Source organism: Syngnathoides biaculeatus, chromosome 20 (assembly GCF_019802595.1).
Source record: "Syngnathoides biaculeatus isolate LvHL_M chromosome 20, ASM1980259v1, whole genome shotgun sequence".
Taxonomy (NCBI): domain Eukaryota; kingdom Metazoa; phylum Chordata; class Actinopteri; order Syngnathiformes; family Syngnathidae; genus Syngnathoides; species Syngnathoides biaculeatus.
Genome location: NC_084659.1, coordinates 1,651,952 through 1,669,013, shown reverse-complemented (window position 1 = coordinate 1,669,013; position 17,062 = coordinate 1,651,952). Strand labels below are relative to the sequence as shown.

The 17,062-nt window shown below is 41.1% G+C and overlaps 1 protein-coding gene across 4 annotated transcripts in view; it reads left to right on the top strand.

Moving 5' to 3' along the window:
* The window catches only part of LOC133493283 (gastrula zinc finger protein XlCGF57.1-like), a 30,849-nt gene that overhangs the window by 11,121 nt on the left and 2,666 nt on the right, over positions 1–17,062 (top strand). For 3 of the 4 annotated variants that reach the window (XM_061806474.1, XM_061806472.1, XM_061806473.1), the window contains one exon: positions 2,572–2,728. In XM_061806474.1, the coding sequence (XP_061662458.1) occupies positions 2,572–2,728 (157 nt within the window). Of the gene's footprint in view, positions 1–2,571; positions 2,729–5,811; positions 5,965–17,062 lie in introns of those variants that run through there. The other variant, XM_061806475.1, reaches the window with a different exon arrangement.

Genomic DNA, 17,062 nt, shown 5'->3' with positions numbered 1-17,062 from the left:
GGAGAGGAACTGTCTCGTACAATTCACCACTGCACTCTCTGATTATCCTCTCCTCGGCACCTCTATTTATTTAGTTTTGAGACGCCCCTTATTTACATGGATGTTACAAAAGGTAGACGACAACCAAACCAGTTTGAAACAAGGTGTAAATGTTTCTTCATGTGGGTGTGCATGTGTGGAATATTGCTGAATACATGTGTGGTCATCATTTCTTTAACAGGCAGCAGTTCTAACAGTTCTGATGATTAGATGTTTTTGTTCTTGCTATCTCCTGCTAGGAGGCTGCCACGTTATCTAGGGCAGAGCAGAGCATTTCTTTATTGGAAGCAAATGTATGATAATTATGATCACAATTATTCCTACAGGCTGTCACAGTTGAGGCTCATTCATCAGCAGGGAAATTTGCACGCATTTAATCATTATTGGTTATTAGCCACTAGGTTATAGCCTCTTGTGCTGATACGGTAAAGCAACACCATACGTTACGAGGGTGGCACAGCTGTTCAATCCCGGACCTCCGTGTGCGGAGTTTGCATGTTCTCCCTGTGTCTGCGTGTGTGTAAACTTGCCTCCTGCCCGTTGACAGCTGGGATAGCCTCCAGCACACCTTCGACCATCGTGCGGCCAAGAAAATGGATGGATATATCCGTGTAATACTACCCGGTTACTATTTACGGTGATCCACGTGTGCAACAGCCCACACCCAACCCCCGCTGCCAGTGGATTGCGCGAAGCTTTGCTGCTTGAAAACTATAACTTGTTGTTTAAAAAAAAAAAAAAGTCTGATCACCTGGTATATATACTCTACATCTAAACCAACTCCTAAGAAAAGCATCAAGTCTCCGCGGTCCATTGCGTGGGACTGTTATTGTTCGTCGACAGTGCCACGTCCCTCCCAACACGTTCTGCTTGTGTGTGTTCTGGCTCAAACGCTTGAACATTATACATTGGTATTTTTATTTTGTTTGCTCAATGGTCGGTAATGACACAGAGCATCAACCCGCTTTGCTTGCTCTCAGAACACAACTCTTCCTGGTTACTATTTACAGCAAATGTCTGAGCGAGAGCGGAATTTCGATAATACTTTTGCAATTTAGATATAGTTCTCTTAAAAATCTGCGGATAAGTCTGGCATTAAAAGAAACACTGAACCCTCATCTCCTAACTTTTAATGTGTGCTCACATTCCCATTAGTTTCGACAAAGTCTTCGTTTAATACGGTGCAGTCACCCTGTCCCATGTGCAGAAAAACACCACCAAACCATGTTGCTACCACTCTCATGATTCATAGTTGGGATGGTGTTCTTTGGATGGAACTCATCATTCGTCTTCCTCCAAACACAGTTAGTGGAATTATGACCCAAAAGTTTAATTTTGGTCTCATCTGACCAAAAAACCTTCTCCCATGATTTCTCTGTATCATCCAAATGGTCATTGGCAAACGTAACATGTGCTGGTTTAAGCAGAGGAACCTTCCAAGCCATGCATGATTTCAAACCATGATGTCTTAGTGTATTACGAACAGTACGCTTGGAAACGGCGGTCCCAACTCTTTTCAGGTCATTGACCAAGTCCTGTCGTGTAGTCCTGGGCTGATTCCTCACCTTTCTAAGGATCATTGAGACCCCACGAGGTGATATCTTGCATGGGTCCACTCTGTTTGAGATTGACCGTCATGTTTAGCTTCTTGCATTTTCTAATGATTGCTCCAACAGTGGACCTTTTCTCTCCAAGCTGCTTGGCAATTTCTCCATAGTCCTTTCCAGCCGTGTGGAGTTGTACAATTTTGTCTCTGGTGTTTTTGGACAGGTCTTAGGTCATGGCCATGTTACAAGTTTGAGTCTTACTGATTTTATGGGATGGACAGGTGTCTTTCAGCAGCTAACGACCTCACACAGGTGCATCTGATTCAGGATAATACATGGAGTGGAGGTGGACTTTTAATGGCGGACAAACAGGTCTTTGAGGGTCCGAATTCAAGCTGATAAACGTTTGACATCTGTAATTGCAAACAAAGGCTACTATACCAAATATTAACAGTGGTTTTCTCAGGTGTTCAAATACTTATTTGCAGCTGTATCACACAAATAATAAGTTAAAAAATCATACATTGTGATTTCTGGATTTTTCTTTTTAGATTATATCTCTCACAGTGGACATGCACCTATGATGAAAATTTCAGACCCCTCCATGATTTTTCTAAGCGGCAGAACTTGCAATATAGCAGAGTGTTCAAATATTTATTTTCTGCACTGTAGCTGGAATAGGCTCCAGCAGTCCACCAACCTTTGTGAGGATAAGCGGATCAGAAATTGGATGGATGGATTCTGAAGGCGTTTGTTAACGTCTGTTTCATCACAAACTGTCTCTTCTAGAGTAAAAGAAAAAAAGCTGTCTTATTTATCTCTAGCTTTTACAATGCAAAATTACTTGTTTTACTGTATTCTTTTGTTGACTTTGGTGCTTTGCCACTTTCACATATGTACCTTTTAACTCACAATGTTCAAATCTGAATCTTGATGTAATTAAGATGTCTGATTTTCACTTGATATTCTTATCGGTCTTATTTAGGGCAGAAAGTATGGTGCTCGTCATATGAAAATGCGTGCAAAAACGACAGGAAAGTCCCAGGAAGAAGTTCATGGACCAAAAGAGGAGGAAGACCCACAGCGTCAACTACTGGACACTGTGTTCAATCTGCAGCCTCAGATTGTCCTATGCAGAGCAGGTTGGTTCACTTGTTGCACGCACTCTAATTTTAATGTTATTATTTACCGCCCCGTTTATGATACATTTTACGTAACATTATTCACATCTCGCCCTGCGACTGACTGGTGTCCTCCGCCTTTCACCCAAAATCAGCTAAAAAGGCTCCAGCACTCCCGCGGTCCTTGTGAGGATAAGTGGCTTGGAAAATGGACACACACACTTATATAGTAATCCCTTGTTTTTAGTAGTTAATTGACCCCTCCGTGGATATTGCGCAATCCGCGTCACTGACCAATCAGAGGCCAGAGATCTGCATAGACCATAGCCCGTTTTTGCTCCCGCCATTTTCTCTGACAACATTGAATGGTCCAGTATAGGTTTAGTTAGCGTTTTATCGCGTATTTGGGTTATTTAACAAAAAATATGGTTAAGAGGTGTAGTCACGGACTTTGTAATAGTGACGACAGGTATCCTGAAAGGCTAGTTGGTGGAGTTCGATTCGTACCCTTTCCAAAACCGAAGACCCAGTACGAAAAATGCCTTCGATGGATCAAACTTTGTGGAAGACCGCATCATCAACTAAATCCATCTAATATCAACCGGAACACATATGTTTGCACGAAGGTATGCCCTATATTTGATTTTCAATAGATGTCTCATATAAAAGAATTCGAAGTTCTTCGCTAGCATAACACTGCTGCGTGTGAACGATTGCCACACTTATTCTTTGTTGAGCGATATTTAGCGATGATCGGACTGCACAAACGTATTGATTTCTTGCTGGCTCGCGGCCAGAAGCTTAACCAGACTGTGTTTGCACGAAGATATGCCCTAAATTTGATTTTTAATACACGTCTCGTATAAATGAATGAGACGTTCTCCGCTAGCATAACATTGCTATGTGTGAATGATTGAATGAAATCAGAAGCATGGCGTCTCTCTCAGTTAAGAATGTATTGTATTTAGAATCTATAATATATCGTTGATTTGAATGAAATCAGAAGCATAGAGTCTGTCGCAGTTCAGAATGTATTGTATTGTATTTGCCATTTTTACTGTTTGTCTTACGTGAGCGCACGTGGCGTGACGTCACTTCAGGAGGCGTGGTTAAGTGCCCTGTACGGAGGGGTCAATTGGACCAGAACTACCCGCGAAAAGTGAAAAAACACGAAGTAGTGAAGGATGTACAGTGAAAAAAAAGTATTTATACACCCTGCTATATTGCTAGTTCTCCCACTTAGAAATCATGGAGGGGTCTGAAATTTTCATCGTAGGTGCATGTCGACAGTGAGGGAGATAATATAAAAAGAAAAATCCAGAAATCACAATGTATGATGTTTTTAAGAATTTATTTTTGTGATATAGCTGCAAATAAGTATTTGAAGACCTGTCTATCACCTAGAATTCTGACACTCAAAAACCTGTTAGTCCGCTGTCAGGTTTAAGCAGCCTAGGACACCTGAGAAAACCAATGTTAATATTTGGTACAATTGCCTTTGTTTGCAATTACAAAGGTCAAAGATTTCATGGAGTTGTTCACCAGGTTTGCACACACTGCAGGAAGGATTTTGGACCACTTCTCCACGCAGATATTCTCGCGATCAGACAGGTTTCTGGACTGTCACTGAGAAATACAGAGTTTCAGCTCCCTCCCAATTTTCTATTGAGTTTAGGTCTGGAGACTGGCGAGGCCACGCCAGAACCTTGATATGCTTCTTACAGAGCCACTCCTTGGTTGTCCTCGCTGTGTGCTTAGGGTCATTGTCATGTTGAAAGACACAGCCACGACCCATTTTCAATGCTCTGACTAAGGGAAAGAGGTTGCTCCCCAAAATTTCACAATACACGGCCCTAGTCATCCTCTCCTTTATACGGTGCAGTCGTCCTGTCCCATGTGCAGAAAAACTCCCCCAAAGCATGATGCTACCCCCCCCCCATGCTTCACAGAAGGGATGGTGTTCTTGGGATGAAACTCGTCTTTCGTCTTTCTCCAAACACGGTTAGTGGAATTATAACCAAAAAAATTACATTTTAGTCTCATCTGACCACAAAACTTTCTCCCTTGACTCCTCTGTATCATCCAAATGGACATTGGCAAACTTAAGATGGGGCTTGACGTGCTGGTTTAAGCGGGGGAACCTTGCATGTCATGCATGATTTCAAACCATGACGTTTTAGTGTGTTACCAACAGTCACCTTGGAAACGGTGGTCCCAGTTCTTTTCATGTCATTGACCAAGTCCTGTCGTGTAGTCCTGGGCTGATTCCTCACCTTTCTAAAGATCATTGAGACCCCACGAGGTGATATCTTGCATGGGGCTCCACTCTGATTGAGATTGACCGTCATGTTTAGCTTCTTCCATTTTATAACGATTGCTCCAACAGTGGACCTTTTTTCACCAAGCTGCTTGGCAATTTTCCGTAGCCCTTTTCCAGCCATGTGGAGTTGTACAATTTTGTCTCTGGTATCTTTGGACAGCTCTTTGGTCTCAGCCATGTTACAAGTTTTAGTCTTACTGATTTTATTGGGTGGACAGGTATCTTTATGCAGCTAACGACCTCACACAAGTGTATGTGACTCAGGATAATACATGGAGTGGAAGTGGACTTTTAAAGATGGATGTTGGATTAATTGCATGTAAATTTATCTCATATTTGCTTTCTTGGATTTTAATGCTTAATTGCTTTTGTGATCTGATGCAATTGAGAGGCCCATTGGGTCCCATGGAAACTTTGCTATGATGTGGTTAAACAATGTGATGCAATCAAATTACATTGGGTGCCGCGGAAACACCAGACAGTGATGCAGAATACAACATAAAGACTGAGGATCTCGAGAGGACGGTGAAGACATCGCAAAGACTCACATGGACTATTTTGTCATGGTTGCTTTGTTTGTCACATTTGCTTTGTTGTGATACGGACCACGCTAAGGAATAAAAGAGTGGAGATGTGGCGATGTGGTTCGAACGAGTTGGAGATTGTGAAAGAGACACATTCCATGTTCTCATGAGCCAGAAGTTCCTCTTGTCTTCCTTCCTTGAGCAATTGTACTTTAAATGTCCTAGGCTGCTTAAACTTGACATTAAATTGGTCCTTCAAGCTGGATCCCAAGATGCCTGAGGATTCCAGCGGGTGTGTTTAATAGCAGAAAGACCATGGCCACGGCAGACTCCTTCTGAGTCTAAAGGCCCTTTCCAGGACCCGTGTGCGGCCCACTGGCTGGTATCCGATGGTTGACGGGATCCAGAGACGGACGGAAGACAACTGGGTGAGTCCAATTTTGGTTTAAAAAAAAGAGTGAAACCAGTTCAAAGAGTAAATGACGGGGAGTCATTAAAGCATGTAAGGAGAAACGATTAAGCCTTGATGATGCTAGTCAATGGAAAGTAATTTGAGGGTGGCGGAGCCCTGTCGCACACTTAAATTGCGTGTGTAAATAGCTTTGCCCCTAAAATTCCCTATACACCCCGAGGCTGGCGGAGCCCTGTCATGCACTTAAATTCCGTGTGTAAATAGCTTCGTAATAAATTCCATAAACACCCCTAAACCGGCGTGTGCAAGAGAAAATTGAAAAAGAAAAGAGGTATAGCCTCAGTTGTAAACTTAACATGCCGCTGTGGAAAATAAAGGCAACAATTTTGCACTTGAAAGAGCTGTAGAACAAATCCACTTAGAACTCCAGTACAAAGCCACTTAGAACTGCTTAGGAGTTGTTGACTGGTTCAATTGACTAAAATGGAGGAAAATATTGAAAGGAAAAACTTTGAGACACACTGCAGTGTAAAGATTGGAAATATGTTGGAAAAATGAAATCCGACAAAACAAATATTTATGTAAATCCAACAGAATTTCACTGTTCAGTTAAATAGCCAGAAAATAGCGACCTTGTAACAGTATATATTAAGTAAGTAATAATAATGAGTAGTAATAAAGAGATATATAGAATATGGATGAAAATAGCATGAGATCGAGAAAAGAAAGTTGAGAGAAAGAATATTAAATGATGTTTCATAGAAGAGATGATGACGAGACAGGACTGACATCAGGACAATAAAAGGAAAGTTGAAAATTAAGAACAGAGGTGATTGCACGCTCCTCTCTACCCCCAAATGCCTTTTCACAATAAGACATGACATCATAAAATAATGACCAACTGAGACAGACTGGAATTGGACAAAACTTTAAGGGGAGTGTGCCGACTGCACCTCAGGACATGCAAAATAAGACGACCTTGCATGCCCGACCCTGACACTTTAATTCCCTCAGACCAGATGTTATTGTTGTTATATTATATATATATATGTGTGTGTGTGTGTGTGTGTGTGTGTGTTATATTCAACATAACAGATATAAGTAATGCATTTTTCTCAACCCCAGTGGGTAAAGAATGCCAAATTTGGTTTCCATTTACATTTGGAGTCAAAATTTCAACTCCATGGTTGATTTAAATGATGTACTGATAGCGTCCCTTGATAAGGAAACGTGAAAGACAGTGGCTCTTTTAAAGCGTCTGGCTGAGGATGGGCATAAAGCAAAAACAAACTCCAAATTTGCCAATAACAGGTTAAACATTTTACAAAGTCTAAAGCCACAAACAAATTAACAATGGGTCATTTTTGGGACTGACAAGTTAATCCTGAATTTGGGTACCAAATTATCCAAATTAACAGCTCCATTACACAAAACGATGCAATGAGAAAGATTTTAAAATGACATCATTGTTGAAATGGAATGCCGAAGCGAAAAAAAAAGCAATTTGCAACATAAAGCAAGCATTTGTGACAAGTGCAGTCTTGGTTTTGCCAAATTGTGATAAGATTATGACTTTCAAAGGTCACTTTGTGACTTCATAGAAATAAATTCATTAACTGTTTTGTTCCACCTTCTGCTAAACATGACATTTCTATCCCAATAGAAAGATGTGCAACTCTTAATCCAGCAAATGTTGCCATTTCTGGGAGATGGAACAAAACATGATTGTCAAGAATTGGCAAAGAAAAAAAAACAGTAATAAAGCAGATGTGACATGAAAAACCAGCCATTACCAATAGGGAATGTATGTTGTGTTTGTATTTGGTAAAACAGAATCAGAATATGCTGTAGCCTTTTCTGCAAAAACAGTGGAACTAGTAACACTAACTGAGGCATGTAAACTAAACAAAAATTTTACGATTCATACAGACAACCAATATGCATTTGGAACGGTTCATATTTTTGCGCAATAGTGGGGAAAAAAAAAATATGCAAAATTGTTAGTTCAATTACTAAATGAAACACAACTGCAAAAACCTGTTGCTGTATCCAAATGTGTCACACAGACATCAAACAAAAATATAATTTCATTTGGAAATGCATTGCTGATAGAATAATAAAGGAAGGTGCAGTGGGAGCAAAAGAAAAAACAACGCTCAAATTATGATGTTGATACAAGTACAAATCTAGAATTGAATACGCTACGAGAAATTTAGCAAAAGAGTCCAAAAATGGAACAGGATGTATGAAAAGAAAGAGGTAATACTAAAAAACAACATCTATGTTTTATCTTTTTGTTGGCCAAGCAATAAACCAGTTGTACCAAATTAACTTGTCTAAATTGAGCCATGAGGTAATGCATGTCTCAACGGAAGGGATAATGGTAGGACAGGTAACATTAACATTATACCCACAAAATAATTGGAGGACAGGTAAAATTAATATTATACCCACAAAAAATAAAAAAATTAAAATAAACATTCTCCAAATTGTCCACATGAACTTTATTGAATTAAACCAAAGTGAGATTTATTAATCAAAATGTATGTTTATCACACTTTTGCTGCAATGAAGAGAATGCTTCTTCTTGCAAAGAACGCTTTGCTCAGCACATATGTAGTTATCATACATATTTGTTAGTTTACATATAGTAACTTTCCAACAACATGCAGGCACATAGTCACACAAACACATTTTTGCTCGCCCCCACCCTTTAGATTTGTCACCATTGGTAGGACCGCCAAAATCTAATAAAAAGAGAGGTTTCAAGGAAGACTGCTTTAGAACATTCAAGAATTGTCCCTGACTCTTCTTCGTTCTCTTTGGGCTCAAGCAACAGAAAACAGGCCTTCTCTCCTTATTACTTGGTATTTAACGAATGTCAAATTGGATGTACCTGACACAATATAAAAAAAGGATTGCTTGTTCATAATAGATGCATTCTCAAAATGGATAGAACTCTTTCCAACAGAGCATTCCGACGTATTGACGTCAGCTGGACACCACATTGGTGGAACCAGGAGACTGGATCCCGGTGAGAAGCATAAAGAAGCACTGGTATTTGCCCAAGTGGGAATGTCCACTTCAGGTTTTGTTGAACACTCACAGCTGTAAAAACTAGGTTGACTTTGATTCATTTGGCACATTCTAAAAGGTAATTTCAGTCGAGGATCCGATTGGGGAGGTGAGCTAAAGACTGGTTAACAAGCTGGGTGGAGATTTATAGTATCTCAAAATAGCTGATGCCTAGTGAAGAAATTTAAAGACACCAAACCTATAGGAATACCTAGATGAAATACCTACCCTAAAGTGGTGAGGTCCCGAAATGGGATGCTGTGGAGTGGTCGTAACCATTGTAACATTCTTCCTGCTTTTGAGATATCTGTGGGATGTCAGAATGTTGTCCTGCCATGCATGAGAAACCTATGGCAATCCAAAACCTAAATGATCCACAATTGGGTTCTCATGCGTGCGATGATCATCCAAATGTTAATTTTATAATAATCCCATGGTCAAGTTCGACAGATAGGGGAACAAGGAGCAGTGCTTAGTCAAATTAAGTGGTATATGATGAATAATCTGATGCACACGAGTTGGGACACTTTGTTGACTAATGGAAATAATGAAGGAGCAAATCCATGTTGGGGCTTTTTCCTCTGGGTCTACATCTCCGGTAATCAACGCTTCACTTTGATGCTTTGCGAAAACTACAGAGGTAACAGCTAGCACCCTTTCTCCTAAAGAAACATTGGAAAAGGTAAGGGTAATTCAGAAGCTAAAGGTTGATGAGTGGTTTTATGTAAAAACAGTTATTTCGGGACAGAATAATAATTGGCTTCTTATGGTTGAACAAGCAGCAACAGCTTTATCAAAAGATTGGGTCGTTTGCATGGGTACCAGACCACTTTTACAGATGAGCCCAGGGCTATTAGCAGATAATTACACCTTGGAAGTAATAAGTAAAACAGTCCCTGATAATGAATGCAAAAATTGGGATTCTGTATATCCATTGACTTTTTTGTTGTTGTTGTTTTCTCATTCTCACCTGGTATTTCACTTGCGTCCATTGGCCTGGAACCGGAAACAAATTGGGAAATTTATCAGCAATGATGTGTAAAATGATTTTGATGATTGAGAATTCATTGAAGCGATTGTCACATAGTGACATCTGGTAGTGGTGTAGAGAAAAACAGGCTTTCTAATAAATTGCCCAAGAATGTAACATTATTGTACTTTATTCATCCTATGTCTGTTATTGAATCAACTTATACTGTACAGGCAATTTCAGTTGAACAATGGCGTGGAAGAGAGCAGCTGAATGGCAGGGATAAAACGATCTACCATACATCTATGCATTCGTGTTCCCGTGGTATTCCAAGTGAGTGTAAATTGGCAGACCAAGTGGCATCTGGATTGGAGTCCTTCCTGTGTTGTTGGTGTGCAACCAACAATAACATGGAGAGAATAAAGTACAACCACAACAATGTCCAAAATTGGGAAATTGGACTCAAAAGTGTTTTCGAGCTGGTGCATGAACAACTCGCAGCCACTTATTAAATACCATTTGAAAACCAAATAGCCATCGACATGTGCCTGGCTTGAAAAGGTGGTGTCTGCGCTCTCTTTGGGGAGCGATGCATCTTCGTCCTTAACCATATGGCTGCTGACGGTAGTCTGACTAGGGCTATAGAAGGCCTTAGGGTCCTCTACGGTAAGGTGAATGAGCACTCTGGTGTTGACACCTCCATGTTGGACAAATGAATGAGCGTGTTCGGCAAATACAGAGCACTCGTCTCATCTTTTTTAATTCCTTTGCGGTTTTCGCAGGTATTTTGACTTTGTGTGGTTGTTGCTGTATTCTCTGCGCTCTTGCCTAAACTGAATTATTACCACAGCGATATCACACATGGAGAACAAAATGCCGTAGATGCATCCTTTGCTGGGGACAAATCATAAGGGAGTATTCTGGCTGACTTACCTGATCTGTTTCCATGACGATGCATAAACAAGCATTTTTCCTCTGAGTGTATCAAAGTAGTCGAAGATCTGGCAAAGTGTCTATTTTTGGTGATGAGAATTTAAGCAAATTTTAGATAAACAGGAAGGAAATGTTGGATTAATTGGATATGAAGTTATCTCATATTTGCTTTCTTGGTTGTTTTTAATGCTTCATTGCTCATGTGATGTGATGCAATCGAGAGGCCCATTGGGTGACATGAAAACTTTGCTATGATGTGCTTAAACAATGTGATGCAATCAAGTTACATTGGGTGCCGTGGAAACACCAGACAGTGACGCAGAAGACAACATAAAGACTGAGGATCTTGAGAGGATGGTGAAGACATTGCAAAGACTCACATGGACTATTTTTGTCATGGTTGCTTTGTTTGTGACATTTATTTTATTGTTATGATGCGGACCACGTTAAGCAATTAGAGAGTGGAGACGTGGAGATGTGATGAGAACGGGATGAAGATTGTGAAAGAGAGACATCCCACTTTCTCCTCACGAGCCAGAAATTCCTCTTTTCTTTTTTCCTTGAGAAATTGTACTTTAAATGTCCTAGGCTGCTTAAATCTGACAGCGGACTAGCAGGTTTTTGAGTGTCAGAATTCTAGCTGATGGACAGGTGTTCAAATACTTATTTGCAGCTGTATCACACAAAAAAATGTTTAAAAAAAATCATACATTGTGATTTCTGGATTTTTCTTTATAGATTATCTCTCTCACAGTGGACATGCACCTACAATGAAAATTTCAGACCCCTCCATGATTTCTAAGTGTTTTTCTGCACATGGGACAGGACGACTGCACTGTATTAAGGAGAGGATGACCGCGGCCATGTATTGTGAGATTTTGGGGAACAACCTCTTTCCCTCAGTCAGATCATTGAAGATGGGTCGTGGCCGGGTCTTTCAACATGACAATGACCCGAAGCACACAGCCAGGAAAACAAAGGAGTAGCTCCATAAGAAGCATATTAAGGTTCTGGCGTGGCCTAGCCAGTCTCTAGACCTAAACCCAATAGAAAATCTTTGGAGGGAGCTGAAACTTCTTTTTTCTCAGCAACAGCCCAGAAACATGTCTGATCGAGAGAAGATCTGTGGGCCAAAATCCCTCCTGCAGTGTGTGCAAACCTGGAGAACAACTACAGGAAATGTTTGACCTCTGTAATTGCAAACAAAGGCTACTGTACCAAATATTAACATTGATTTTCGCAGGTGTTCAAAAACTTATTTGCAGCTGTATCGCACAAATAAATCATTGAAAAAAAAATCATATAACAATATAGCAGGGTGTTCAAATACTCATCTTCACTGTACAACAATGGAGACCCCGAACTCTTGAATAAGCTGAAGCTGTATATAACGCAAGATTGGGAACGCTTCAACAGTTAGTGTTTTCAGTTCCCAAACATCTATTCAATATTGTTAAAAGAAAAGGTGATGTAACAGTGGTAAATAAGACTTTTTTGCAATGTGTTGGAATGATTATTTGCTAAAAACAATAGTTTCTCAGTGTGAATATGATTTGAAAATAATTGTTGTTGTTGTTTTTGTTTTACACAATGCCCCAACATTGGAATTGTGGTTGGAATACCACTACTATGACAACTACAACTACTACGACACTAAATTGAGCAATGTTACTGCACAGCGCACAGTTTTTTGCAGGTCAGTTTAAAGTGGGACTGTCATCCCTATAAACATTCTAAAATAGATATTGTAATGAAAAATACATATAACAGTATTCATTTCAATGTCTATATGAAAAAAAAAGTGAGCGGAGAACGCGTCATCCATGCACAAAGTTGTGCAATTGAGTGTCCCTTGACATCCAAGTGGTCGCCATATTAGTCGCGTCCTCTGTTTTTGACGTCATCGTCACTTCCGCCGTTGAAAACGCGCAGTGCCTGCTACTATGGAAGCCAAACAACAGAGATTTTCGGATTTTTCCAACGTCCCTTCTGATACCAAAGCTCTTTTCGAAAAGGACAACACCACACAACCGAGTGAAGTTGCAATATTACACTATTGTTATGAATGAAGAAAATGAGAGAGAAGGAAGAGTTGAAGAGGCAAGTGTGAAGGACAAGGAAGTGGCAATGATTACTAAGGGGGAAGTCAGAAAGGCACTACAAAGGATGAAAAATGGAAAGGCAGTTGATCCTGATGACATACCGGTAGAGGTATGGAAGCAATTTGGAGATATGGCTGTGGAGTTTGTGACCAACTTATTCAACAGAATACTAGCGGGCGAAAAGATGCCTGAAGAATGGAGGAAAAGTGTTGTAGTTCCCATTTTTAAGAACAAAGGGGATGTTCAGAGTTGTGGGAACTATAGAGGAATAAAGTTGATGAGTCACACAATGAAGTTATGGGAAAGAGTAGTGGAGGCTAGACTTAGGACAGAAGTATCTGCGAGCAACAGTATGGTTTCATGCCGAGAAAGAGTACCACAGATGCATTACTTGCCTTGAGGATGCTAGTGGAAAAGTACAGAGAAGGTCAGAAGGAGCTACGTTGTGTCTTTGTGGATCTAGAGAAAGCCTATGACAGAGTACCAAGAGAGGAACTGTGGTACTGCATGCGTAAATCTGGTGTGGCAGAGAAGTATGTTAAAATAGTACAGGGCATGTATGATGGCAGCAGAACAATGGTGAGGTGTGCCTTAGGTGTGACAGAGGAATTTAAGGTGGAGGTGGGAGTGCATCAGGGATCAGCTCTGAGCCCCTTCCTGTTTGCAGTGGTAATGGATAGGCTGACAGATGAGGTTAGACTGGAATCCCCTTGGACCATGATGTTCGCAGATGATATTGTGATATGCAGTGAAAGCAGGGAGCATGCAGAGGAACAATTGGAAAGATGGAGACATGCTCTGGAAAGGAGAGGAATGGAGATTAGCCGAAGTAAAACAGAATAAATGTGCGTGAATGAGAAAGGTGGAGGGAGAAGAGTGAGGCTACAGGGAGAAGAGATAGCGAGGGTGGACGACTTCAAATATTTAGAGTCAACAATCCAGAGCAATGGTGAGTGTGGTAAGGAAGTGAAGAAACTGGTCCAAGCAGGTTGGAACAGCTGGCGGAAGGTGTCTGGTGTGTTATGTGACAGAAGAGTCTCTGCTCAGATGAAGGGCAAAGTTTACAAAACAGTGGTGAGGCCGGCCATGATGTACGGATTAGAGACGGTGGCACTGAAGAAACAACAGGAAGCTGAACTGGAGGTGGCAGAAATGAAGATGTTGAGGTTCTCGCTCGGGGTGACCAGGTTGGATAGGATTAGAGATGAGCTGATTAGAGGGACAGCCAAAGTTGGAAGTTTTGGAGACAAGATTCGAGAGAGCAGACTTCGATGGTTTGGACATGTTCAGAGGCGAGAGAGTGAGTATATTGGTAGAAGGATGCTGAGGATGGAGCTGCCAGGCAAAAGGGCGAGAGGAAGACCAAAGAGAAGGTTTATGGATGTGGTGAGGGAAGACATGAGGTCAGTTGGGGTTAGAGAGGAAGATGCAGGAGATAGGCTGAGATGGAAAAAGATGACACGCTGTGGCGACCCCTAACGGGACAAGCCGAAAGGAAAAGAAGAAGAAGTTTCGAGCCCTCAGGGCAATATTGCACTGTTGTTTCGAGCCATATTCAGATGATATGCGATCACGGTCAAACTGCATCCCCGTCCGATCCACTTCCGCGTCGGAGATGAGCCACCACAGCTCATTGCAGCCGGCCGGTGTGGCTTATGACAGAGCCCAGCAATGCTACTTTAGGGGGGTGCTCATAGTCGAGCCGGGGCGCTTTATGCGCGCACGCGACTGAGTAACGCATTCTCGGCTGGGCTCTTCAGAGCCCCCCCCCCTGTCGCAAAGCCTGACCCGCAGCCTTCGCAGAAGCTGTGACCGCCGAATGCGGCGCCTCAGATTGATTTTGATTTTCGGCGCCGTGGTATATAAGGAGGATGTGGAGCCGAGCCATGCTGCTTTTAGGGGAAGGTTCAAAGCCGCCGCAGTACGCGATGAAGACTATCGAGACGAGACTGAGTGAGACATTGTTGGCTGGGCGACGCGAACATCGACACATTTCATACGCGATCTTTTGTTACGTTATGAGAGAGACCGATTACGTGGTCCCCCCCAAACTATTATTTTTTTTAGTAGCTGTATGCGCACATCAACACATTTCATACGCGGATCTTTTGCTACATTATGAGAGAGACTGATTACGTGGTCCCCCCAAACTTTTGTTTTTTTTTTTTTAGTAGCTGTATACACACCTACCTGTTATTTGGAACCCACGAAGCTCTCGTCCTCTGCACCCGTGCAATCCATTTTTCACAACGAACTGTCTCTTTCAAACTTGTGAAGGGTAATTCCATTATCCCGAGTGTTCAAGCAATGTCCAGCAATGCAATGAGCCGGCATTTTGGCTAACACGAAGGAACAACGAAGCTACCTTCCCGGAGGTAAAACTAATGGAAACAAACGAGTCCACGAGGAGGCACCGCTGTCCTTTACGTCACATCCTGCTTCTTCTCGAAAACAAATCCCTGAGAGGATTTTCATGGCGGGAGTTACAAAAAGCTGTATACGTCCAAATCATGTTTTGTGGTGAAAAAACACATGGGACCATATTGGCTATGAGTTTTTCATTAATAATATACCAAATATCATCCATTTCATGACAGGCCCACTTTAAGAATCCTCAATTATTGGCCAGAATATGGAAAACCGCGAGACTGCTGCCTTTTTTTTTTGGTATTCAGACTGTTGCAGAAACCCACTCCAAGTCTAAGTAGTGAGAAGCTTTATTTAATTGAAATATAAGGTTTTTCTTCACTTGGAAAACTATTCAACTCAGTCACTTAAAATATCTCTGAACCCATTTCTTCTAATGTATGATTAAAAGTGTCACTACATTATTGTGAGAACAGTGATTATTGTGTCTTGACATGATCTCAATCAGGCATCAAAGCTGAACTAAAAAGTAAGAAGGTATCAGTCAATTAAAATTATTCAGAGGTTCTGAATGAAAGCAAATACTGTACAAATCAAATTAAAAAAAGGGTATATAGTTGCATATTTACATTATATGAAATTCCATAAAAACACATTGAATAAAGGGCTCATAACAACCTAAAAACAGATGCAACAATCATGTACAGTATCACTCACAAACTTTATAAATGACCATTTTGTGATAATTGTGGCGGTGCTTTCTGAATTTTTTTTTTTCTATTTTTTTGTATTTACTGCTGCTGAAATTATTTTTAAAAGAGACCACATATATTTTTTGCTGTTGGCCTGCCACATTTTCACATTTGTAATGTATCAAACTCCTATGGCTTTCACATTAACCTTAAAGGACTACCGACATCCCTATATACATTTTAAAATAGATATTGTAATGAAAACTACATATAATATTATTCACTTCAATGTCTATATGAGAAAAAAATAAGAACAGTGAGCACCTCATTCAGGCGCAAAGTTGCGGAAGTCTCAACATACCAGTAGTGGCCATATTGGCTGCAACGTCATTCACAGACGGCACACCATAGAAACTGCTGCGACACCTGCTATGGCAGATGAACAAGAGAGATTTTAAGATTTTTCTGACGTCCCTTCTAAAACTGAAGCTCTTTTTTGAAGAGAACATCTCTGAATCGAGTGAAGTGACCGGTGCTATATTTCCTTATTGTTTCGAGCCATATTTAGATGATTTGCGGATCACTTCTAACTAACATCAGACTCCCCGACAAACGGACAACGAACATGATGAAATATTCAAAATGACAGGCCTATAATTGTTCAATTTCCTAACTCTTTTACAAGTTTTGTGTATCTAGTGGCGAAGTAAGTCCTTCAGTGGTGCCCAGACACCGGTGGCCCAGGGGGGCTCCTTTCTCCTCCCTGCCAGCGGTTCGACAGCACAGGCCAGCCAGCCTCCCAGCCCGACTCTTCTCCGCGTTGAGTGAAACGGTGGATAACGGCAGCCACCGGCAATATGATGCAGATCTTTTGTTACGTTCTGAGAGAACGATTACGTCGTCAGACGCGAACGGAGGAGATTTATTTAAAATTATCACGCAACTTATGCTATAAACTGT